The sequence below is a fragment of the Acromyrmex echinatior genome, chromosome 3, assembly GCF_024713525.1.
Source record: "Acromyrmex echinatior isolate Ae372 chromosome 3, ASM2471352v2, whole genome shotgun sequence".
Taxonomy (NCBI): Eukaryota; Metazoa; Arthropoda; class Insecta; order Hymenoptera; family Formicidae; genus Acromyrmex; species Acromyrmex echinatior.
The window spans coordinates 6833803-6857233 of record NC_141854.1 but is presented as its reverse complement, the minus strand read 5'-3'; the positions used below and the strand labels follow the sequence as shown (position 1 = coordinate 6857233).

General features: G+C 27.7%; 2 protein-coding genes across 2 annotated transcripts in view; one reads left to right on the top strand and one right to left on the bottom strand.

The window, feature by feature from the left end:
* Positions 1-7884, bottom strand: part of LOC105151792 (hypothetical protein) — a 26151-nt gene extending 18267 nt beyond the window's left edge. The window contains exon 1 of the mRNA XM_011065701.2: positions 7730-7884. The gene's annotated coding sequence lies outside the window, so the exon portion shown is untranslated. The remainder of the gene's footprint in view (positions 1-7729) is intronic.
* Positions 7849-23431, top strand: LOC147910174 (uncharacterized). The gene is made up of 2 exons (XM_087404881.1): positions 7849-8186; positions 22467-23431. Exons 1-2 carry the CDS (start codon positions 7849-7851, stop codon positions 22555-22557), a joined length of 429 nt encoding a protein of 142 aa, XP_087261007.1. The 3' UTR covers positions 22558-23431.

The window sequence follows — 23431 nt, the reverse complement described above, 5'->3', positions numbered from 1 at the left end:
AGCCTATAAATGCTTATTATTATTTTTAAGTCTATTATTTTCGGAAAATCTAAAATTGTAAAAACATATGATTCGCATAATCATTAATTATAACTTTTTTTAAATTTTTTGTACTTTTAATAATTACATTTTTTTAATTAAAATGCTGTCGCTATTCTTATATTTAAGTATCAAATATTGACAGGAAGATAATAATAGAAGCTAACAGTAAATGTGTTAGTAAATGTGGGAGTAATCCATTAATTAAACTTTACTTTCAAAAAATTAAATATTTAACAACAAAGAAATTTGTAGACATATATATGTATAATGATTTTTCATTTTTTATTAAAAAATATATTAATCTCGCTTGAATAAATTATTTAATATCACGCTGAAACAGTTTGAGAAAATTACTTTATTTATATTGGAAAAATTTATCAAATTTCATAGCTGATATTATAGCACTATGTAATTTTGTGATCAAAAGGGAGTTTGATAAAAATCTTTCATCGTTAGCTTAATGAAATTTTATCAACCAAATTTTTTAGCTCATTCGAGACTGTGAGTCAAGGTGCACCTCTTTACGCTCTCGATTCTCAAAGGGTCAATGCTATCGATATCATCGAGGTTATAATATTAACGAGCTATATTTCTATGTCGATATCTAGTTAGCTACGTTATTATTTATGTCATGCAACGGCTCAAGTGACAAGACAAGAAGCAAGAGAAAAAAGTAAACTATCAGCATCGACACTGCGCTTTCTGAATAATTCATTGAATTATAAATTCTACTTAGAAGAGAGGATCGCCTCCGCATCGTGAAACGACCATATTCACGTGCACGTGAACAACGTTGTGGAATTAAGTGCATATGTAAACGTTAATTTTTGGCGTAAAATATTAAATTGGATCACACGCTTCGCAAGTGTCGCATGAACGTGACATTTCCATACCGAATTATCATTTCCACGCAAACTCGTGTATTACCACAATCTATCACCCCACTCACGATGAGGGTATCCGCGCAAGCATCGCGATCTCTGTTCCGAACGGTGTATTAATTTAGAGACAACCTCCATTAAAGCACGCATAACCGCAAAGCAAGAAGTCCGTATATGACACTGTAATCTGCGACCGTAAAATTCAAACATAGATCCATTATAGGTAACTGTGTTTGAATAATAAACCACGCCTATTTCAAAACCGAACGATCCATTTCAACGTTTCTTTGCCGTGGAAAAGTACGACGTTATTGCTTCTTCCATTTTCATTTTTAATTTGATTTTGTCGCACAGCAGAAACGCATGTAAACATATTTCGTTTTATTTACCGAGAATGAAAATTCCATTAACACACTAATATAACTTTCATTCCCTTGTCGATAGAAGTTTAATTTTTGAATTTTAATTTACAAGTAATGTTACGATTCATCTAAAGAAGAAAATACGCATGATGTTCTTAACAGAAAAATAAAGATTATATACATTGTAAATAAATCATGCACTGATATAATATTTTTTTCTTTCTGCAAGCAGAAAGAAAGGAGAATTGCAAAAAGATAACAAAAATATTGTAATGTAACTTTATATATATTTTTATATATCATATATATGTTATATATACTATTGCTCAGAAGTTTTCAGTATATCTTATATTTTTGCTAATTCTTATATTTTTGCTATAATTCTGTCTTTTATTTATAAAATATGAAATTATAATATGAGATATAATATATCTCTTATTTTCACAGAAATATTCAATAAAGTTGCAAATTGCTGAAGGCTAATTATAAATAAAAATTATAAATAAATTTCGTAAATAAACAAATAACATGTATATCAATTAAAAGAAATACCAATATAATTCAAATTTTTGAGTTAAACATCGATAAACATTTGGGTATCATGAAGACTATAAACAATTAAAAAAATGGAAACAATTTATATTCTCGTAGAAATTAAGTGCTTGCTTAAACACAAATCTTTGATTAGAACACTTGAAAAACTTATTGCAGATTGCCAAGAGTTTGATTTCTCTATTATCTTACCTAAGGAACAAAAATATTAAATACATTATTTTAAATAGCGCGATTATGGTCTGAATATTAAGATTGTTGAATTATTATATATATTCATTTAAATGAATTAATTTCAAAAATATTAAACTGAAAGAAAAAATAAATATCTGAGAAAAATAAATTCTTTTTCTATAATAATAAACTGAAAACGTAATAAATGCAAACTGCATTTGTAGTTTATTCTTCATATTATGAAATTTTCATAAATATAGATTGTGCTGTAACTTTTGTAGTCTGTATCTTATATAATTATCTTTTTCTCTTTAGACAAATAAAATATTATTTATATATTTTAATTGTGTCTTGGATTATTTATTAAATAATAAAATAGGAATTATATTTAGGAATATAAATTTGAAAAATACAGTTAGAGAATTATATTTTAAACAAAAAATATAAATATTTAAAAACACACAAATGGAAATATAGCAAATCTAAAAACGTCTTCTAAAAAATATTTAATTCATTATAATATATATTATATATAAAATATAATATCTTTCATATCGAATACTTCTATTAAACAAATAAATTTGAAATTCTGTTTTAATGACTGGAGATGGAGAGATCCGATTTATGTTATTATTTATTGCGGTTTATGTCACGACAATTTCTAACGTACGACGGAACCCAAGTTGTCGAATCCAATTCTATTTGTCGTTTCTACAGGCGTGAATTATAGCGTATAATCCGTTGATTACTCATACCGCATTGACCGAGGTAAATCCGTTTAATCGTTTTCGCGTGCTCAATGTTAAACGTACACGAATGCAATACACGCCGATGCGTAATTGCTTTATGAAGCCTATTTTAGACGATGTATAATTCTCGTCAGAATTCAGAATAAAATTGAATATATATCTTTATTGCACGATATGAAATACATTTTAAAAAATTAGAATATATATACAAATACATAAAAATATAGACGTCAAATTATATATAAAAGTAAAGTTATAAATATTCCTAAAATCTAATGCAAACTAACATAGATAGTTCAAAGTTTATTATAAGCATGAAAGCGTGTCTCGTTCTTGCCATCAGTTTCTTAGACAGCACAACGTATTTTGCATGGGCTTGTTTTGTCTCAAAGCGTCTCTGTAAACACTCTGCATGTTAATTACGACAAATTCAAAAACAAGTTCTTTATCATCTCTAGAATCAGATTTTTTTTTCAGTTTTTATTGAATTTTATTGAATTTTATTGAATTTTCGTTGAATAGCTAATTAAAACTACAATAAAGATTTCATTAAAAGTATAAATTAAAATATAATTTAAAAAAAATTTGTGTACAGAATAATGAATAGTTTAAATAATAATTTCAAATTAAAAAGTAATATTTCTTTGGAATATCTTCGTTATTAAATACTTTGCAAGGAAGTATGTATATGTTAAATATTTTATTTTAAAATAAATCCTTTGATGATATATATTTTTATTTAAATATCAAGAACTTCTATTATTACTGTTAATGAGAATAAAACATTCTGTTTCTCTTGAAAAAAGACTAAATCATCTAAAAATTCTAAAGCTTCGCGACGTAAGCAGATAAAAATAATGTAGAGGAATATATTTCAGGAATATCCCGCACTTCTCAACCTTGATTAACGGCAATTTACTTGTTGAGCTTTCCAGGACAATAATTGCCCATCTTTTTACTCGGTACGTGCTGTATAGGCTTTTAAAGAACATAAATAATTTACGCGTACCGATGAGAAGACGGTAAAATCGTATTTTTGCTCACCAATTATTTTTGCTCGTGGATTCTCTTCGCAGCACTTATATCATATTTACCTGCCAGCGTTCAAGAAAAAATAATTGAATTTGTTATATAATCAGTGAGCCAATAATTAAGTAAGAGAGGTTCTACATATAAGAAAAGAGATATCGATTATCATAGCTTCATCGACGTTCAGTCTCCAGTAACAATATCCGATCGTAATTATTTTTTGCATTAATTAGTCATTAGTGAAACATCTTAATAAATGAGAAGTATGCGAAAAACATAGGTCGTTGCGCAAGAAGAAACACATTGTAATCGAATATCGATTTTGGATATCACTTCTGTATGTAGTGGAATTATGTTTTAAAAGCTGCTTTTCAGCTATCTCGAGAAATTTCCATTTGCGCGATAAGATACTTTGTGCGTATCCCGATTTTGTTTTCTCACAATTACTTATTGTCCCATGAAATTTTCAAGCTGCTCAGTTATCTACCCCAGATGACTTTGATTACATCACGTATACGCATGTATGTAATGTTAATGTTCAAATTAAATGAATTTTGGTCGTACAATACCACCGGTATTTTAACGCATGGATGTATTGTACCCACATATTTCCGGTTGAGAAGTTTAACAAAATGTGAACGCGCGCTGCAGAAAGTTTTTAGAAAAGCAGATTTAAAAATTTGTAATTTGTTACTTATGAATGCATTATATAAATCGTATATGTTCAAGTGCAGAACGAGTTGTCCGCTAAGTTAAATCTCTTGCAATACAATTTATAATCTGCATAATCATGCAACGCGGAAAGTAAAGCGTATATCGAAATTAACATTTCGAGTAAATATGAAAGAGAGATCTGTTTTAATACATATAAATATAAAACATATAAAATAATATACAATATATAATAAAAATAAGATGTATAGGAAACCATAATATATTATAATGGTCAAAGTATTAATGCGGATAAAATTTAAAAACTTTGCACTTTGAAAATTATAATACATTTAATTTTTTACAATTTTTTAAGATTTATATTTACTATAAATTGTAGTAGGTGTAGAAAATACCTAAATATATATATAATTTTACATATATATTTAATTCGATAGCTCTATATAAATTATTTTTACTTAAATTTATTTTTGTGTGCAATGTCCGAAAAATGCGACCCAATCTTTTTATTTAAAATGCAAATAAGCCATATTAAATAAATAATTATCGTTATTGCGACGACATACGCTTAATGTGAAACTTCAAACATAAAAAAATAACAATTTATGTCATATTAAATGTAATGATATGTAATACATGACGTACAATATGCTGAAAATAATTACAGGTTTTAAATGAAATTATTCTAAAATTCACAAATATATCGGCTGTAAGCCGATATAATCCAGTTACGAAATGTCAGTCTTTCTTTGTCCTCTGTTTTATATCTTTGACCTACGTTAGTAATTTATCACCCATTATATCGTGATAAAGAAAATAGTAATGACCACGCCGCCGGATAGTTTCAATGGATTTACGTACATCATAATCGTAAGGGCAGCGTACTCAATTTTTATGAGAAATACAAAAGCGCTTTTTGTTTAAAAAACCATTGATTGATATATATATATATATATATATATATATCAATCAATGGTTTTTTTAAACAAAATATATATATACATATACGCAGTATAGTTACACATTTAAATTTTTATAATTAGTTTTACAAAACAATAAGAAAAAATCAAAGTATCTAAAAATCTAATTATTATTAAATGTTTAAAGTTTTACTATCTTTTTATAAATATTCTTTACAAAAGACATAGGATTTTAAACTTTGTATCTTCTTAGGGTGTCATTGATAAAAATTAATCTGCAGATTATTCATGTGCTTTAAGAAAAAATCAATGTTTATATAATTTATATTATAAATGGATATTTTCAATTTGATAATTATAATTTTACAAATCAACTTGTATTGGTTTCATATATATAGTATATTTGAAATATATACACAAATACACATATCTGAAATAAATTGATTTAATAAAGAATATATATTGTATTATTCAAAACATCTAACTTTGATCATCAATTCTCTATCATATTGATGTATTTATATATATATATATATATATATATATATATATATATATATACAAAATTGTTTTACTAATTGTTTAAAATATACAAAACTAAATCACATTAGAAAATTTAAATTGTTTTACTCATTAATTTTGAATTATACGTATCGTTATCTAATCACGTAGAAAAATGATTCAGTACGTAAAACGATGTATTATTTTTCCCAAAAGTTTATTGCTACATCACGCGTCATGATTATTCAATTTTTTTCAATGAAGATGAAAGTGATGTGAAACGCACGCACGCACGCACACGCACACACACATATACTAATTGATAACTATGTAAAATCATATTTTTTTATACATGGTATATTTTTTGCAAGAAACATAACTCGAGAATAAAGATTAATTAATCTGAGGAAAACTAGCAGTTTGCATTTAATTATTCGTAATTGGTTGCATTATTGACATTTTAATTAATAAAAAAATCTAATTTTAACACTATAAATGTAATAATTAACACTATTCTTTCTAAAATAAAATTCATTATATACTGTTTATAATAAATATCATTAAAACAAAATGAATAAATAAGTAATAAGAAATAAATAGTATTAAACATTTTAAATCATGGACATAATCGATTAATAATCGATTATTTAAATGATTAATTTGTTTTTTTTTGTTTTGAGAGTCGACAGAATTGATGGACAAGATTGACCTGCATTTCGACTTACACTATAGTTGGAAAGCACAATCGATTTACAATTGCGTTTATTTAATATAATTGTTTTTTAAAAACAAATCATCGGTTATGCCCATCACTTTAAAAAAACATATAAAATGTACTATAAATGAATGTACTGCATTAGATATTTTAAAATAGAATTTGGTTTATTATTTATTGGTTTATCGTTTTTGAATGATTTACTAAATTTAAAAAGCTATATGATCAAAGTAAATTACACTTTTAAGTCTATTTTCTATAATTTATGATTCTCTCTAGAAGAATAGAATTCTGTGTGTAATTTTATGTGCCGTATAATTAAAAAATGTATTTAAAAAATCAAAACAACATTTATTTAAAATATACCAAAATATATATTAAAAATGTAACAAAAGATTTATATAAATACACACGCAATGTATGAAAATATTTAATATACAAAAATATATATTATAAAAAGAATTTTATTCCGAAATTTGGCGCAAATTATAATTTGTTTAAATAATTATAATTCAACAGTTTCAAGAAATAAAAAAAATTAGTTAAAATAAAATTTTGAGATAATTAAAATCACAAATAATATAAGAAATGATAATCTGTCATTTATGCAATGGAATTATAAAAATCAATTAGAAAATAGCATAAAAGTATTTACTGAATTATTATAATATTTTTGATATATTCATAACAATAATATAATTTTTTTTCTTATAGTCATTAATTATATAGAAGTTTTAATAACATGTCTGTGATCATTATTATCGTAATTATATAAATAACAAAATCTTTTCACATTGTGAAACATTTTGATGAGTAATTCTATTTCACAGAATTAGAGAATACTTAAAATATAATGTTTCCTGATCTCTTTTTTTCATAATTAAAATGCACACAGTACGTATGTTAATTAAACTCACGACCAACGAATTTAAAAATAAGTCAAACAACGGAAGTTTAATATTAATTATAATAAGATTTTATAATATTTTCGAAACAAATTGCAAAAAAACACATTTTCCATGATGCGGACTTGTTAAACGTAAAGATAACTACCAGAAAAGAAAAAGAAATAAAAGTTAAAATAAGGAACAATACAAAAGGACGTACATACGAAATAAATCATTGAACTCACCGAGTTTGAATTCTTGAGCGTTAGTCACAGGTGATGTGAGTCGAGCAGGGATTGAATGGCTTGCACGTTACGGCGGTAATGATGCGAAGTGTGGCGATACCGAGGGACCCTTCATATATATGGGAAAGCCGTGCTTTCGATGGGGGGATGAAAGAGAGATGGGAAGAGAGCGAGAGAAAGAGAAAGAGACAGAGTGGGCGCACAGGTGGCCGTTGGAAAGCGGCCACGCGGTCACGGGGCGCAAGCGTCCTCTTCTTGCCATGCCCCGTTCATCCCTCCAACTTTGCTACTCTCTCGCGACGAAATATGACGAGGAGGTAGAAGAACTTACTCACTCTGGTGGTTTTTTGCGAATTTTCTTTTGCACAAACGTTTTCATTAAGAAATTGTTCTCCAATACAGGTTTATCTCCGATAAACGATGTGATGATGTATTCGATCTCAATAATATTTGACAGGTATGTAACTTCATTCGGTCTATTGATGTCGATATTTAAAATATATGTGTGGGAAGACATTCATGTACATGAAAAGATTGAAAAATGGAGGCAGTGAAAAAAGATTTAGAAATTTGTGATCAGAGAGAGGCCTATCGATTTTTTAAAGGCTACGTTTCGTTTACTCGATCGTGAAGTGTGACAAAATGTTAAATTTTTTTTAAATGTGATGCATATGCCATTCTTTTAAAAAACTGTCACTCTCGTGAAAATAACTTTGTATTTTTCGTAATTAATTTATATGAAATGTTTTACAGTTGGTTTCCGCTGATTTCCAGGGAAAAAATATTCTACGTTAATACTTCTTTACACGATATTTATAGCGAGCATAATTATATATTTAGAATCATAATGTCTTTTTATATTTAATTTCATCTAAAAATAATCGTTTCTAAGAGCAATAAAAGATTAAAGAAATCTCTTTCATGTTTCATGATAATTCTAATTCAGTTTCCAATTACTGACAAGTTAAATTTAACTCTTTTTCCAAACCTGTTTTTATTGTTCTTTATATCTTTGTATCTAATTGTACTTTATGTTCAGACTGAATGTTTAGGACACATGCGGGTGGACCCAAGACTACTTTTTCAATTTGTTGAAACTAAACTAACAAGAGGCAATGTTTTCATGAATCTCCATTAAATCGTGCCGTGGCAGTTTTTCGCGCGACATCGCGGTATTGTTGTAAAGTCAAACATTTGAAAACATTTTGAAAAATTTTGCCACATGCGGAGCTGAACACAAGTTAGCAACCGTTTATTTTATTATGTCTGTGATCCTTACAAGAGAGGACCATTTTCATTAAGAATTCTCTGTATTGTGGTTGCTGCTACAGATCATAATGAAAAGGGTGATTTTTATCTTAACGTGATGTGCTTTCTTTTTTTCTTTTTTTTTCCTTTTTTAATTATACGTCGTACGAATCTTACTTATATTAGTGCGAAGCACATCAATGTTCTGTCTATGGAATGAAAAGGTTCTTGCGTCTTTGATGTCAGAGTTCTGTAGCAAACTGACTTCGAAACGAAGCAGAGATTTCCGCGAATAATTTTGCATACGTGAGCTTTTAGATTTTTGGATCTCGGATTGATCTATTTTCACTGATAAAGCAATATAGATTGTTATCATCTTTAAAAATTTTGTCATAAAAATTGTAATTTTGTTACATACTATAACATTGTAACTTACTGTCCCCGAATTACTAATATTTTAGGAAATGCCTCTTAATATTTTTAGAGAGCTTTGTTAAACTTTTTCTTAGGCCGATATTTATAGTTGAAAGAAAAAAAAAGAGAAAGATTCTTATTTATATCTTATTGAGAATGTCTTAAGTCTTATAGTCTTATGAAATTATAAATCAATCAGAGGGCTGCATTAACATCTTAAAACAATACTTAACACGATCTTAAAATATACAAATGGATTGTGAATCCATTTGTATATTTTATACCCTCTTGCCCTTAGAGAAAATTTCGAGAAGAACTATATTATGTAAAAATTCTTCTTATCTTTTAGTTAAATATCTTTAAATTATTTTAAATTTAAATGTCAACTTTTTAATTAAAGTAGCAGAAAAGTACAATCAAACTTGAAATTAATAAACAAAATAAACATTGCTATATTTTCTCATCTTTTAAGAAATTTAATTTCAGAAAATTTTCAAATGTATTTTTGTTAAAAACTGTATATTTTTATAAAAAAAAAAATTAATCCAATATTCAAATTAGTTCTGCTCAAAATTAAAAGTATTTGTTATCTTAACGTATATTTGCATACATACAAAACACATTTCCTTTTTTCCCCATTTTTTCTTATACTTTTCTTTTTTTTAATGTTCGATTTTTAGTTGTTTGCTAATCACGTGTGAAATTGAATGCGTACAGCACAGAACTAAGCAAAAATTGTTATATATTTCTGCACAATTCACAATTGATCTTTTGTTCTTTCTTTCGTGTGCATTTCACTCGTTTTTACGATACGAACATCTAAATTAAAAATCTACATTCAAAAATTTTACTGCGTTTTCAGTTGTTTATTCAAGCGGAAAATTTACTTGTCAAATCACCGAGAAATGAAAATCTCTAGCTTCGCCATTTCAACAATACAAAAAATAATTATTTCACAAATCTCACATTTTCTATCATTTTAATTATTGGTTTATTCACAGTTTTTCACATCGATTGAAATGGAATACGTTATCTATTTAAGAAATACATTATGACAAAAATATTTAAATATCATTTTTCTATTCATCTATTGTTGATCTATAAAAGATTATTAAAAACGAAATCTTTTATAAAGCTTACAGAAAAATTTATTTTTATCAAATTTTGCTCTCAATCCTATTTGCAAAATCATAAACATTTATTATAAATAATTATTCAGCGACTTTTCATTAAAATAAAGTTTTATTTTAATTTTTTAAATAATTCGACTGTTTCTTAAATTTTAAAGTTTACAGTTTGTGTGTTTCCATATTAGATCAAATTAAATTTTACGAAAGCCTTGTGTTTCTATTAAATAACTTTATAATACACTCTGCTTGTGGGATTATCTGCAATGAAAACGATCTAAGATTCAACGAGAAATTTCCTTCTCCTTGCCAAAGTTACTCTGGCATAACAATGAGAAAATGCACGTGAATTTGATAGCTATTACCTGGTTATCAAATTGCATGCTGCCTATATTTCTCATTTTGTCTTTGAAATAAGATTTACCATTTTAATTATCCAGTTCTTTGAAGATGTTCTGAATCTGCAGAAAGCAGATAAGCAGTAATCGACGATATAATTTTACAATTAGTGAATCTCAAGGTATACTATAGGTATTAAAGATGAATTTCACTAAATACAAATCTTCCCAAGCAAAAATTTTTTTCAAGCAAAAAAGAAATAAAAATTGACATTCTACTTCTAAATGCGCGCAGAATACCTAATTACATTCATGAAAGCATTTTTCATCTATTTTTTTTTTAACAAAAATGATGACAAACCAAGTAAAATTTAACTTGCATTAAAGGATTTAAATATAGAGTTTTATTAACTGATAACTTAACTAAAAAGTAAGAAATATTAAAATAAAAAGTATTTTACAGAATTTAAAATAAAAAATATTTTACAGAATATGAAAAATACATTTATAATTTCTGATTAGAATTTCAATATAATGTTAAACTTTTTTACAAAAAGTTTCGAATATCACAAAAAAGCCATTTTTAATGCATTAAACATTATTGGAAAATTAATCGTATTCGATAAATTTGGTTCGCGCAACTTCGTTTTTTAAGATCCAAAAATCTTTAACATTTTATCTCCAGAAACATTTTGCACGGTTTAAAATACTTTTTGAGTGTAAACTGTAATATTCATTTTAAGATTTAATTAATATAATTCATATTATCAAGATTTTTATTATGAAAAAATACTATTGATTGCTTTTTTTCTATTATAATTTAAATCTTATAAAAAACGTCCTCTTGATGGAAATTGATAAGCTTATATAATCTTAAAATCATGTAATTAATAACATGAAAAGATCAAATAGCTAATTATTAAATATTATAATAATAATAACTTAATGAGAGGCATTGTGTGACGCGGCGACAATATAAATAATACTTGTAATTGGCTGCACTGCAGTGTGGGCGTTATATAAATATAACTATTATATAAATATATATTTCACAATTTATATATATATATATATATATACACACACACATATAATAAATTTTATGTAATGTTATTAAAAATGCATCGCGTAATAAAATAATTATAAAATGCAAAACTCTGTTAATGTAAAGCATTTAACCTTTTAGATATATACTTTGAATCTTCCTTTGAATTTTCTTTCTCTTTTTAAATCTTCTCACAACTTTGAAGCTCTTCATTTCTATATATTATTATTTACATTTAAAAATAGATATTAAGTTTTTTATTTCATTTCACATAATAAAATATCAAATTGAATCTTTTTTTAATACATGAATCTGGCACTAAATAGATTAATACTTAAATAGACCTTATTTGTGTCATCTTTGCTTTAATCATTATTTTTATTATAAGATTGCCCGGATGTTTGTTTATTATGAGCTTATATTTATTTTTGCGAGATGAATGTAAGTCGGTAAATAAACATTTTATCTGTATATAAAATATAAATAAAAATATATCAAGTGAAAAATTCGAATCCTATTAAATCCTATTGAAACTATTCATTTTTTTTTATAAGCCTATTTTTTTTAATTCATTTTCCATATTTATCCAAATAAATTTATGCTATAAATGAAATATCTATGCGCGCATGCACACATACCCATACACCCACACATATATAATATTTGCAAACAATCTTTTGATGATTTCCTCAATTTTTCGAATAATAGAAATTGTTGAAATAATATTAAGAGCTGATAAAAAATTCTTGCGGTCATACGACGGTGACTCGTACTTGCTTTTTTGGTCACGTTAATGAGCAAAGTAGTAGTTGCATAAGATAATTAAATTACTTTCGTCATGGTAATAGTTAAATCGACGAGCATTAAAAAACCTCAGGCAGGCACGAGCGTTAATAACTTTTGGAACAAATCTCTTAAGATTTTCTTGCTTCTCGCGTCGTCTCATCGAATTAAACTATTCGCTGTTTCTTGTATGAAATAGCTTGTGCTCGTGATAAGTATAGTAACAAGCATCCAGTTTGCCCTGTAGCGATAAATCAAGCATCTTCTAAGAAACTCATTAATTGTTTTTTTTTCTTTTTCTTTCTGTGACCGGAGGAATAATCCTTTTGAAATTTTAATAATGAGTCCATTGTTTCAGTTCCTTTGAGTAATGTCGTCTGACATACACTCGTTTTTCTCTTTCTTATTCATTTGGAAACACTGACAGGAGACACGATCTTCTGATGCGAAAAAATAATTACAACACAAGCATATCTTAATGTTACCTCAATTTATTACATTATAATTGTATGTGATCGCAAGGTCAAGAGTGCTATTTTTTTATCAACATCCAACACTATCGAATATTTTCTTGTTTTTACGTTATAGAACACGGCGAGAGACTATCAATTCTCTTTAATTAATCGCCAGGAAAATTGCGGTAGATATCACAACGAGTGACATTTGAAAAAGCGTTTATATCGAAGAGACACTTTAAATCGGTGATTGAAATACGTGTCGCTGTTGAATAAAAGGAAATTACAAGGGAATATTGAAGAACGTATCACTTCTTTTAATCCGGAAATCGAAATAAAAGAAGAAAAATCGATACTTCAGATTACAGTAAAACTCTCTCGATAAATCAGCGCGCAGTGGAAATACTTTAAAATCGACCCGACGCTTTCCCTTTCTATAGTTTACTTTAACTCCTTCGTGAACGAAGATACATCGCATGTACAAACAATCTCGTTATCCCCGTTGGACATGGGACTTAACTTTTCATACTTATTAACTTGTAGCGATTTACTAAAAACGATTAACTACAATACACGTTAATTATTCACATTATTCTCACTTATATTTGAGCATTCATGATAAAATTAAGTTACTGCTACCTTTAACAGTGTGTGCAGGAGAAAAGGATTAGCGATTAGCGTTATTAGTTAATTTGGACGAGAGAAAAGGATATAGAGCGAATATATAGATAAAATTGCGTTAAAAGAATGCTTACTCTTGCATTATGCATATACATGATACAATGTGTAGCGAATGTGTTAAAATTTAAATTTATATATTTTTTCGGAGAGACAAATGTAGAGAGGGAAATAAATTTCCATAAATGTTCGAAGATATAAATCGCTCAACAAGAGAATTGTTTTTCAGGCATATTATTTAAAGCGCTATGATAGCAAACTGGCTAAAATAGAGTTTCTGTGTCAGTAGTTCTCGCCGCAGAACGTCAGGACGAAACGCATGTCGACCAAACACACACGCGACGTCACGTTTTCAACACGACGCATTGCCGTTTTATTCCCCACGGAGATAATTCCATATTTAATAAATATCGAATTACATCATGCATGAAGTCCAGCGTAGAATGACGCAACGGCGAGGTGCGTCAAAAATTAAAACAACGAGCGTATGCGAATTTATAACATACGCAGACAACTTGAACTGTCGCCTGGCTCGTAATAGTAGTGACCGAATCTGACGTAGTTCGCCATTGTAGCAAAATATTCAAATAAAATACAAAATCATAATGTAGTAAACTTATAAGTAACAAATAAGATCATATATATTAAATGGAAATTGACCGATAAGATTAAAGACATATAAATGAAAAATGCCCTACATTTGCAGTCAGTGATTCTTCATGTGCCTAATAATAATTCTTGTAAATTTATATAATTTTTAGTTCAATTGTGCGCCAATTATTTGTCAGTCTTAAAACACAATTCTAAACCGAAGCTAAAGTAATAATATCACAAATTATGTTGACAAGCAATTTAATAGATATTATTTCTATAAGTAAGCATTTTAAAAAGCTGTTTAATGATTTGAGCATCTTAAAAACTATATTAACTAATTAAAAACAAATTAAATTATAAATAATTTATAGCAAAAAATATAAATTTATAAGAAACTAAAATCATGATGTCTTAATAATATCATTATGACTTTTATGTTCTTAAGTACGCAAAATCGACGAGAATTTCCTATAAATGCAATTTAACTCTCGAATTTGGTACCATCATTCCTGAAGTGACGGGTTCTCGTTAACGTTGAGAAATGTCGAATCTATGGATTGCCGTTATTCAAAATTAATGTATTATCACAGCGTTATGCAGCTCACATAAAAATTAACGAGGGCAATTAATGGTCCGACTGATTTATTCATCGTGTCAAGGTTTGAAATACGTACGGTTGTTCTTTGGAAATACTTTTTCCAGAAGATCAAGATAATGTTAGTAATATAAAATGTAGAATTAATCAAAATAATTGTTATACTCAAGCGTGGTACTGCGATACTACATTTCAACAATGTAATTATTACGCTTCGTTTGTAGTCGCACAGCCCAAGAAATACACAAAAGTTAATATAAAATCAAACAATCAAATTTTATAATCAAGAATCATTATTTTGACTTTTATTTTGATGTCAAAATAAAATCATTTTGACTTCCTAGATAGCATAGAGAATTTAAAAGTATTCAGTCGTATGTCATTAATTCTGAATTCATATTCAGATGTAAAAAAAATTCTTTTTCTAAAAAATTTTGAAAAGAATTCTTTTCGCATCTGAAAATAAACTCAGCATTGACACAACTAAATTCTTTTTTTATTCTTTTTGAATTCTCTGTGCTATCTGGATTTCTCTCTCACTTGATGTATTTTTTGGAAGGCTGAATCATATGTCGTATGAGAATGTCATAAAAATATTGTTTCTAGTCATAGGTTAATATTAGTAAATTAATTGTCGCAATCGTAGAAAGTTAAAATTAGCTCGACTTCGTACGACAAGAGTTCTCGCGATTTCGATATTTCATGTCGAGAAACATTACTTTATACGACATTCTTATATGACACCTGTATAACTATTATAGACAAAACTTTAAGGACAAAGCAACTTATTATTAATTTTAAAATATATGTTTAATAATTCAGGCTTGGTAAATTTTATAACTATTAAATTCATTGTTAAGATGCGTTGTTTTCTGCATTTACGTTTTGCCCACATTTAGCCGGATCGACTGATCTGATAAAAAATAAATAATAACTCGATTAGTTTCGATTTACTAAAAATAGGCAATACGTTCAAAAATTGCATTTCTATAATATTTTGTTTTAGTAATTATTATTAATCTTCTTAAAACACAGATATCGAATAATGTAAAGCGCAATCAAACAGAACACATCAAATATAATTATGTATTTAAATATTTGTACAAAGATATAAAATATATTAAAATATAAAATATTTTAAAATATATATTTTAAAATATTATATAGCGGCAGCGATTAGCTCTTTAAATGATATGACAAAAAGATTGAAAAAGGTTCAATCACACATACATATACGTTCGTGAATTCTTTGCGCTTAAAAGTAACAAATAATTTCGTTATATGTAATGTTCGGAAATATTATATTTTATATCCCTTAACTCGTTGAAAGTCATCGAGAAGTTGTGCTTCGTGTAAAGTTCACGGTTGAAACTGCTCGTTAGAAAAAAAAATGTTATCGTATATACGTAATCGATGGTAATAAAGAATTCTATTAATTGACAATCTTCTTGATGCTTCCATGGGTGCTTTCTATATAACTAATCTGTGCTTCGGGTTTTCTCCATGTCTTGGTCCATTCTTGATGTGCCAACGTTTCGTTCTATTAATTCTATTAATTATATAAATAATAACACATAAACAGTTTTTCAGTAGTAATCACATCAATTTTGATAAAAATAAACACTTAAACACATAAATAATCATTCATTTCGTCATTATCATTTAAGCAGTCGTGGAATTAATTTTGCATTGGGCATGAAAAAATAAATATGTAATTTGTTGGAATTTTATGTGAATACGAAAATGAGAGCAAAAAAAAAAGAAGATATAGCTTGAAGTAGCAGCATATTTAACGATGCATATTTTACTTTTAAACTATTTGGTTAATTAAATTAAATCTCACCTTTTGAAACCACTGTCGCGTTTATTATCATATAATGGTAGCTTAATTAATAACGCATTGAGTGGAGAAGCAAATAATGCTACCGGCAATGATTTCTGCGGGTAGGACATTATTAATGGTCCAATGAATCAATCGTAGTACGCTAATCGCCACTATTATCATTTATTCAGATATAATACGCCAATGTTTATGTATGTCTACACATACATAAGCTTAATTAGATGACTCTTTTAATCAGATTTTTTTACTAGCGTGATTCTATAAGATTTTGTATCTCACAATCCGTCGAGTTCTGATGTCAAAAAATAAGAATTGAGATAAGAAAAAAATAAGAAATAAACTTGAGAATAGTCATTAAAATATTTTTATACTTCAGCAACGAGAAAAATTGTGAATTTTAAAATTATGTTCTTTTTTGGATATATTTTTTTCTTTTTTAATAACTATTCTTTACAAATTTTTAAATATGTAATTCCATTCGTAATAAAAAAGCGCTTTATTAATTAATTTTTATTTTTTAGAAATACTGTCATAAGTTACTTAACGTGCTATTTTCTTTGTAATATTTATTTCTTATTTTTTTAGAAAATTCTCAGAAAATTTATATCTGTAACTTCTCAAATACTAATAAATCGAAAATCAATAATATATAATGAGTTGTTATAATAATAGATTTTAATTAGAATGTTAAAATATTCCAAGTTGTTTACGTAAAGAAAAAATAAGGCTATTTCTGTATTAAGGCTAAATTTAAAAATAAGTAATGTTTTATACATTAAAATATCTAAAAAATATTACAATTAAGCAAAGTGAAATTTATTATTTAATTCCATAAATAGAGATGTGATAAAGTTTCGGTATATGATAAGCTCAATTGTTAAAAATGTTTTTTGCGCATTTAAAAATATCGCCTTAAAATATTTGTACGAAAAATAAGCGTACAAAGAAAAGTGAATCACAAGAATTCATAAGATGTCAGGATATTAGGGATTCTTAAAAATAACGAAACAAGAGAAATTTCATAATACACGGGTGTTTTTCAATTGTAAAATTTCTAGATACACCGCAACATGTAATCGTCGATACAACACTACACATTCGTACTCAGCCCGAGGATTACTAATTGGCTGTATAAGCTTGTATTTGTTTAGTAACAATTAATTACATTTTACTAATCGCGGTGACTTAAATGAAGTTTAAGAACGTTAGGTAGCCGACATTTTTGCTTTTTTATTTAATACAAACGGAAAAAGTTACATTTAATTCAACTTTATTCAAAACCATGCACAGCGTATATATACGTTCTGTTCTAATTGAGTTGTGCTACACTTTGTATAATTTCTATGTAGGTTTGTATTAAGATATGTTAAGTAATTAGAAAGCACTCTATTCTCTGGCAAAGTACGGTGGATTCTTTGAAAAATGTTAAAGTGTATTTAGAGGTCGTTAGAACATGTTAGAAGCAAAATGCAGACAATCGTCGGGTACAATTCTAGCGGAATTCATTTTCGCATTCATTTCCTTGCGAAGCATTTCTTTAAAAAATTATAACGTTTTGCATAAGCAACGAGGGTTGTTCTTACGCTTGTTACGGGCGGATATAACGCGGATATGTAAATATTGCTCGGCTTCCTGACAGTATTCAACGACCTTAACTGTTTGAAGTGCACCTGAGTGCCCGGAGCAACTTTCTTCATTCTCGTCGCGGCAGCGTCGTATTCGCGGCAGGTGGTACTTCAACTTTGACTTATAATTTAAAAATTCATCCGCCTAACTTACTGTAATCCTATGCAATTTAAATGAGACACGAAGAGGCGTGAATTTAAATTCATATTTGACTGCCGTCGTCACGTGCTATAAAGTATTTTATTTTTATTGAGATTTTTTCAGAGATGCATTCCGATTGTTTGGGATTTCATAACACAGAATCAATCTTTAGAGTTATTCTCATTAATTAGAGTGTTTCTCATTAAAAGAGGTAAATTTTCAAAAAGGCTTCCAAAAAGAATATAAATAACATAATGAAAAGATTAAAAAAACATTTTATTATGTCATTTAAATCCGCTGTCTAGATATTCACACAGGAAATATGAGAAGCTTGAAATAACATATTAAGCATCTCGCTGTAGAGACATAGTACTCTTTTATACACAAATCAAAATATTTTACAAGCATTTCAAACTTAGAATACACAGCGATTATTCGAATGCAAGGGTGAAATTAATAGACATAAAAACAATTGAGCGACGGAACATTATGCGAATAACCGAGAATATTTTATACGTATAGGATTGCGATCGTGAACATCATCAGTCCACTTAAACGCCTCCGCTGCTAATGTCTAAATAAATATATCTATCGCGATAATGGCAACGTTAATTGATCTCACATACAATGTCGAAAGTGCTTCAGACCTGAACAGAAGGGATAGAGTGTCAGATATCGCCGATGTGGTCTTCTTGAATTACACATTTGCGGCATAAAATATTCAAATCGTTTTATCAATGCCCTCCTTCGCAAACAATTTTTTTCTTAACGTATGTTGTAACTTGCTTTTACAATATTATTTTTTTCAAATACATATTCGAGGGGAAAGTGACGTGTCTTCATGAGTAACTGCGAAATTGCGCTTCGCATGGAGAAACGGAGAAAAAGGCGATGGGGGTAATGAAATTAAGTAGTACAACATAATTCTATATCAAGTAATACAATTTTATATTTAGAAAAACGAATTAATGATGCTACGCGCAGAGCAAAAGCGCAGTAAAAAGTTGTGGCGAAACCGTCGCTGCTACGACATTCGATGCGAAAACGTCTAAACTTCATTGCGTTGTTGTATCATCAACATGAAAATCCGTGTTAGTAATAAGTTTATTTTCCACATAAATAAGTTTATTTTGCTTGCCAAAAGTTAACCCCACGCCCATGAAAAGTAACGAATAAACAACGCTGTCGCAATACAAAATCATATCGTTTCAGTTTACGTGATTAAATAATATTGAATTATTATAGATGTTGAACTGTTAAATTGAATATTAAATTTAAATGTTGAATATCGAATTGAATATTGATAATAATATTTACATAATTTTTAATAATTAAACATTGTTAGACGAAATAGGGAAGAAAGGTGACTAATTTGTCTTGTTTGTTGTAGAACAAAAGCTATCAACCAGAAAACGGCGAGATAAAATTTGATCAGTCCATCCAACATATTCCCTAACGTTTACAAATAACGTTTCGTATTTATTTCAATGTCCGCAAATAAATTGTTTTCGTGTCAGTGTCGTTTCTGTTTGCTCTTTTTTAATAAATTTTAACGAATTTACTTGCGTGTACAATTTCGATGCGCACAAAATTGCCTATTGTAAAAATGAAAAAAAAAACATGAAAAAGAGGGCGAGAAAGGTGAAAGAGAAAAAGAGCGAAATTCAGTGTAGCATTTATCGAAAGGATCGATTCGTCGAAAGGGCGACGCGCTGATAACGTGTTGAATGAATAGGACAAGGCAGGAGTCGCGCCCAACACGATCGGCTTTATCATACATTATACAAACTTTGCTCGTCGCCGCCGTGGCCACTGTCGTCGCCGTCGCCACACCTAATCATCGAGTGATAAAACACACTGCAGCAGAACGCAGAATGGTCGTGGTGTTTCTCACCCCGCATTGCACTGTATGTCGCCATAAATGTCCGCTCGAACGTGCGTAGAATGCGTCAACGGGTTTACATTTCGTTGATGAAAAGCTCTTGCTGCACCGAGCGCTTTGATGCTCCGACTGATTTGTCGTAAATTTCCACGAAAGCGTTCGCACGTAATCGGATACGCAGAGTAATCTTACGTCAAATGTGTAGGATGAAATGATTAATCGCGTTTTATGAAATATCTCGACGAAGATTTATTTTTTCTCTTCCGTTTATTGCAGAAGCTTTAACTGTAACAAGACTAGTTATCTTCCCATTTTTTTTTACGTAAATGATCATCTGAGATATTTTTATTCCCTAATTAAAATCACTATTGCAATAACTATTGTATATTATTGATTACTATTTGATTTATTGACATTTGAGAATATTAAAGTTATATACAGAAAAAAAGACTATTCTTAAACGATCATAATATAATATAATTCATATATAATAAGCAAAAATATTGTAATTTGTTTCGTTTGATTTGATTAAATTTGTATTGATGTAAAACTTTTGATTGAGCAAGTCTTGAATTGAGGACAAAGTAATATTTGCATCAACATAAATTCGATAAAATCATTAAAATTTTTTTTTCCTTTGAAACAAGATTACAATATTGTTGCTTATATATGAGTATATTATAATTGATTTAAAAATAATCTTTTTTCTATGTAGTTACAATTTTCTGAAAAAAATGTAAAAACTAAAGATTAAGTGGATCAATTAAAGATATTTTTAACGATTGAGTTCATCACATATCGCATTTCTATTTATAGCACTATTAACAGTTTTACTTTCCTTTCGCATCTTTATAATTGTAATATTTATTTAAATATTTTAATGAGATTTTTTAGCTTAATTCTCGTTTTTTTAATTCTTAATTTGGGAGTAGTACTTTATTTTTTTATGTAAATGATTGTTGGAGTATTTTTACACTCAAATCTTAACTTAAAAATTATCATTATTAATATATTAGGTGTTGGAATTAATTCGTAGCGTTTTTTAATGAAAGAATGTTATTTATTTCACATGAGCATTAAAAAATACATTAATGAAAGTACTTCCCATCACTTGTAAAACGCTACGAATTAATTCCAACACCTAATATTATATATTATTAATTGTTGTTTTCCGATTTATTGTATTTGAGAACGTTATGGATATGAATTTACTCAAAATTTTCTAAAATCGATAAATAAACATAAATATTATAAACGAAGCAAGCGCGTTAAATAGTTTATTATAACAATATTTCTAAAAAATAAAAATTTTAATTAATATAATATTTTTTGCAGGTTTTTGGTGGAACTCCTTTAAAGATTTGTAAAGAATAGTTATTAATATAAAAAAAAACAAAATATATTCAAAAAGAAAAAAAAACAATATTCATTTTAAAACCAATTCATCTCAAATAAATCGTATATGTTTCTGTATATTCTTCGATTATGTATACACATATATATATATATATATATATAATATATTTTTTTTTATTCTTTGAAACAATTTTTCTTCTAATAATTAAGCGAAAATTATTACAGACGATAAGAGATTTCTTGACTTGATAAAGAAAAAAATAAGAATTGACATTTATAAATAAATTAATCGCGTTGTTTTAGAAGACGCCAGATTATTTGTTTTTTTATCTATTTATATTTCATGTTTCGAATTATACCTAATAATTCCATCATGTGTCCAATAAAACAATATGTCTTCGTCAGTAAAAGAATTCATTGTTAACATGTGATAAGTAAAGTTGAATTTATTTAAAATTATGAATATGTAACTTTCATATTTTATTGCTGTTAAGAGAAACGAATATATCGTTTTAAATAGAAACATAATATTAAGTTATGTCACTTTTGATGGAACGGAGCAGATATAAAAATCTCTCTAATAATTCTTTCTCTTTATTTCTTTATATTCAGTATTATTAGTGACTTTTGGGATTTTATCAAGATTCTGATGATATCTTGCCACGTGGAAGCACAGCCTTTATCGGAGAGAATGTCTTTGTAAAGTACACATCATATTACAAAGGACATGTCTGTCAACAGCACACACATGCGACTGTGGAGGCCTCATCCTGTTACCAATTCGCATGACATAATGTTTCACAGGAAAATCAAGTTCGGCATTGCATGCGTAATTCGTCGTGACAAAATCGTACTCAAGATTCAAAGCTAACTCGACACGGATCGCATGGACCTCATCTTGCGTAGACGTTTACGTTGTAATCGCGACACGTGTACAGTATATTTGTTGGAAGTTTGCTTGATTTTATGATCTTATAATTTTATAAATTGATAATCCTATAAATTTTGAAATTATGTAATCTTATAAATTTCATTTTTTTACCTAAGTAATTACGTTTAAAATATGACAAGAAATATGAAAGAATTTTTCTTAAAGATAAAACTTTTGATAGATCTCTTTCCTCTTATCAAATTGTCAAAGTAAGTTTCAAGCAATTTGAATAAAGGAAGTTTAATTTGTATCAACTGAACTTCTAAGTATATTCTATAAAATAGAAGAGATTCTATGATGAAAGAATGTTAAGTATAAGTAATAAACTTTTATAATTTGAAGTTTAATAAAGATACTTAATATTAAAAATTTAATTTACAAACGTTGCGGCTTAATTTGGAGCTCTATTTGATGAAAAATCAGATCTAAATTTGACGAAGAATATATATGTGATTAAAGTTTATATCTACTCCTAATTGAAAGATTTTAAAATTCCATTCAAAATATATTTACATCAAAATAGAGTACAGACTTATTTTAATTTAGCAATCAAAGTAATAAGTACATAAGTTGAAATATTATGAATATTTCCTAATTATGGTACAGAGAACAACATTATCGTTAACTGATAAAAGTGGATTATGGA

Bases quoted from the DNA above. Each gene is read 5' to 3' on its own strand.
- LOC147910174 (XM_087404881.1), top strand. From the start codon at position 7,849: ATGGGAAAGCCGTGCTTTCGATGGGGGGATGAAAGAGAGATGGGAAGA. The intron at 8,187-22,466 runs GTATGTAACTTC...CTTTATATTCAG, and splicing joins ATCTCAATAATATTTGACAG to TATTATTAGTGACTTTTGGG.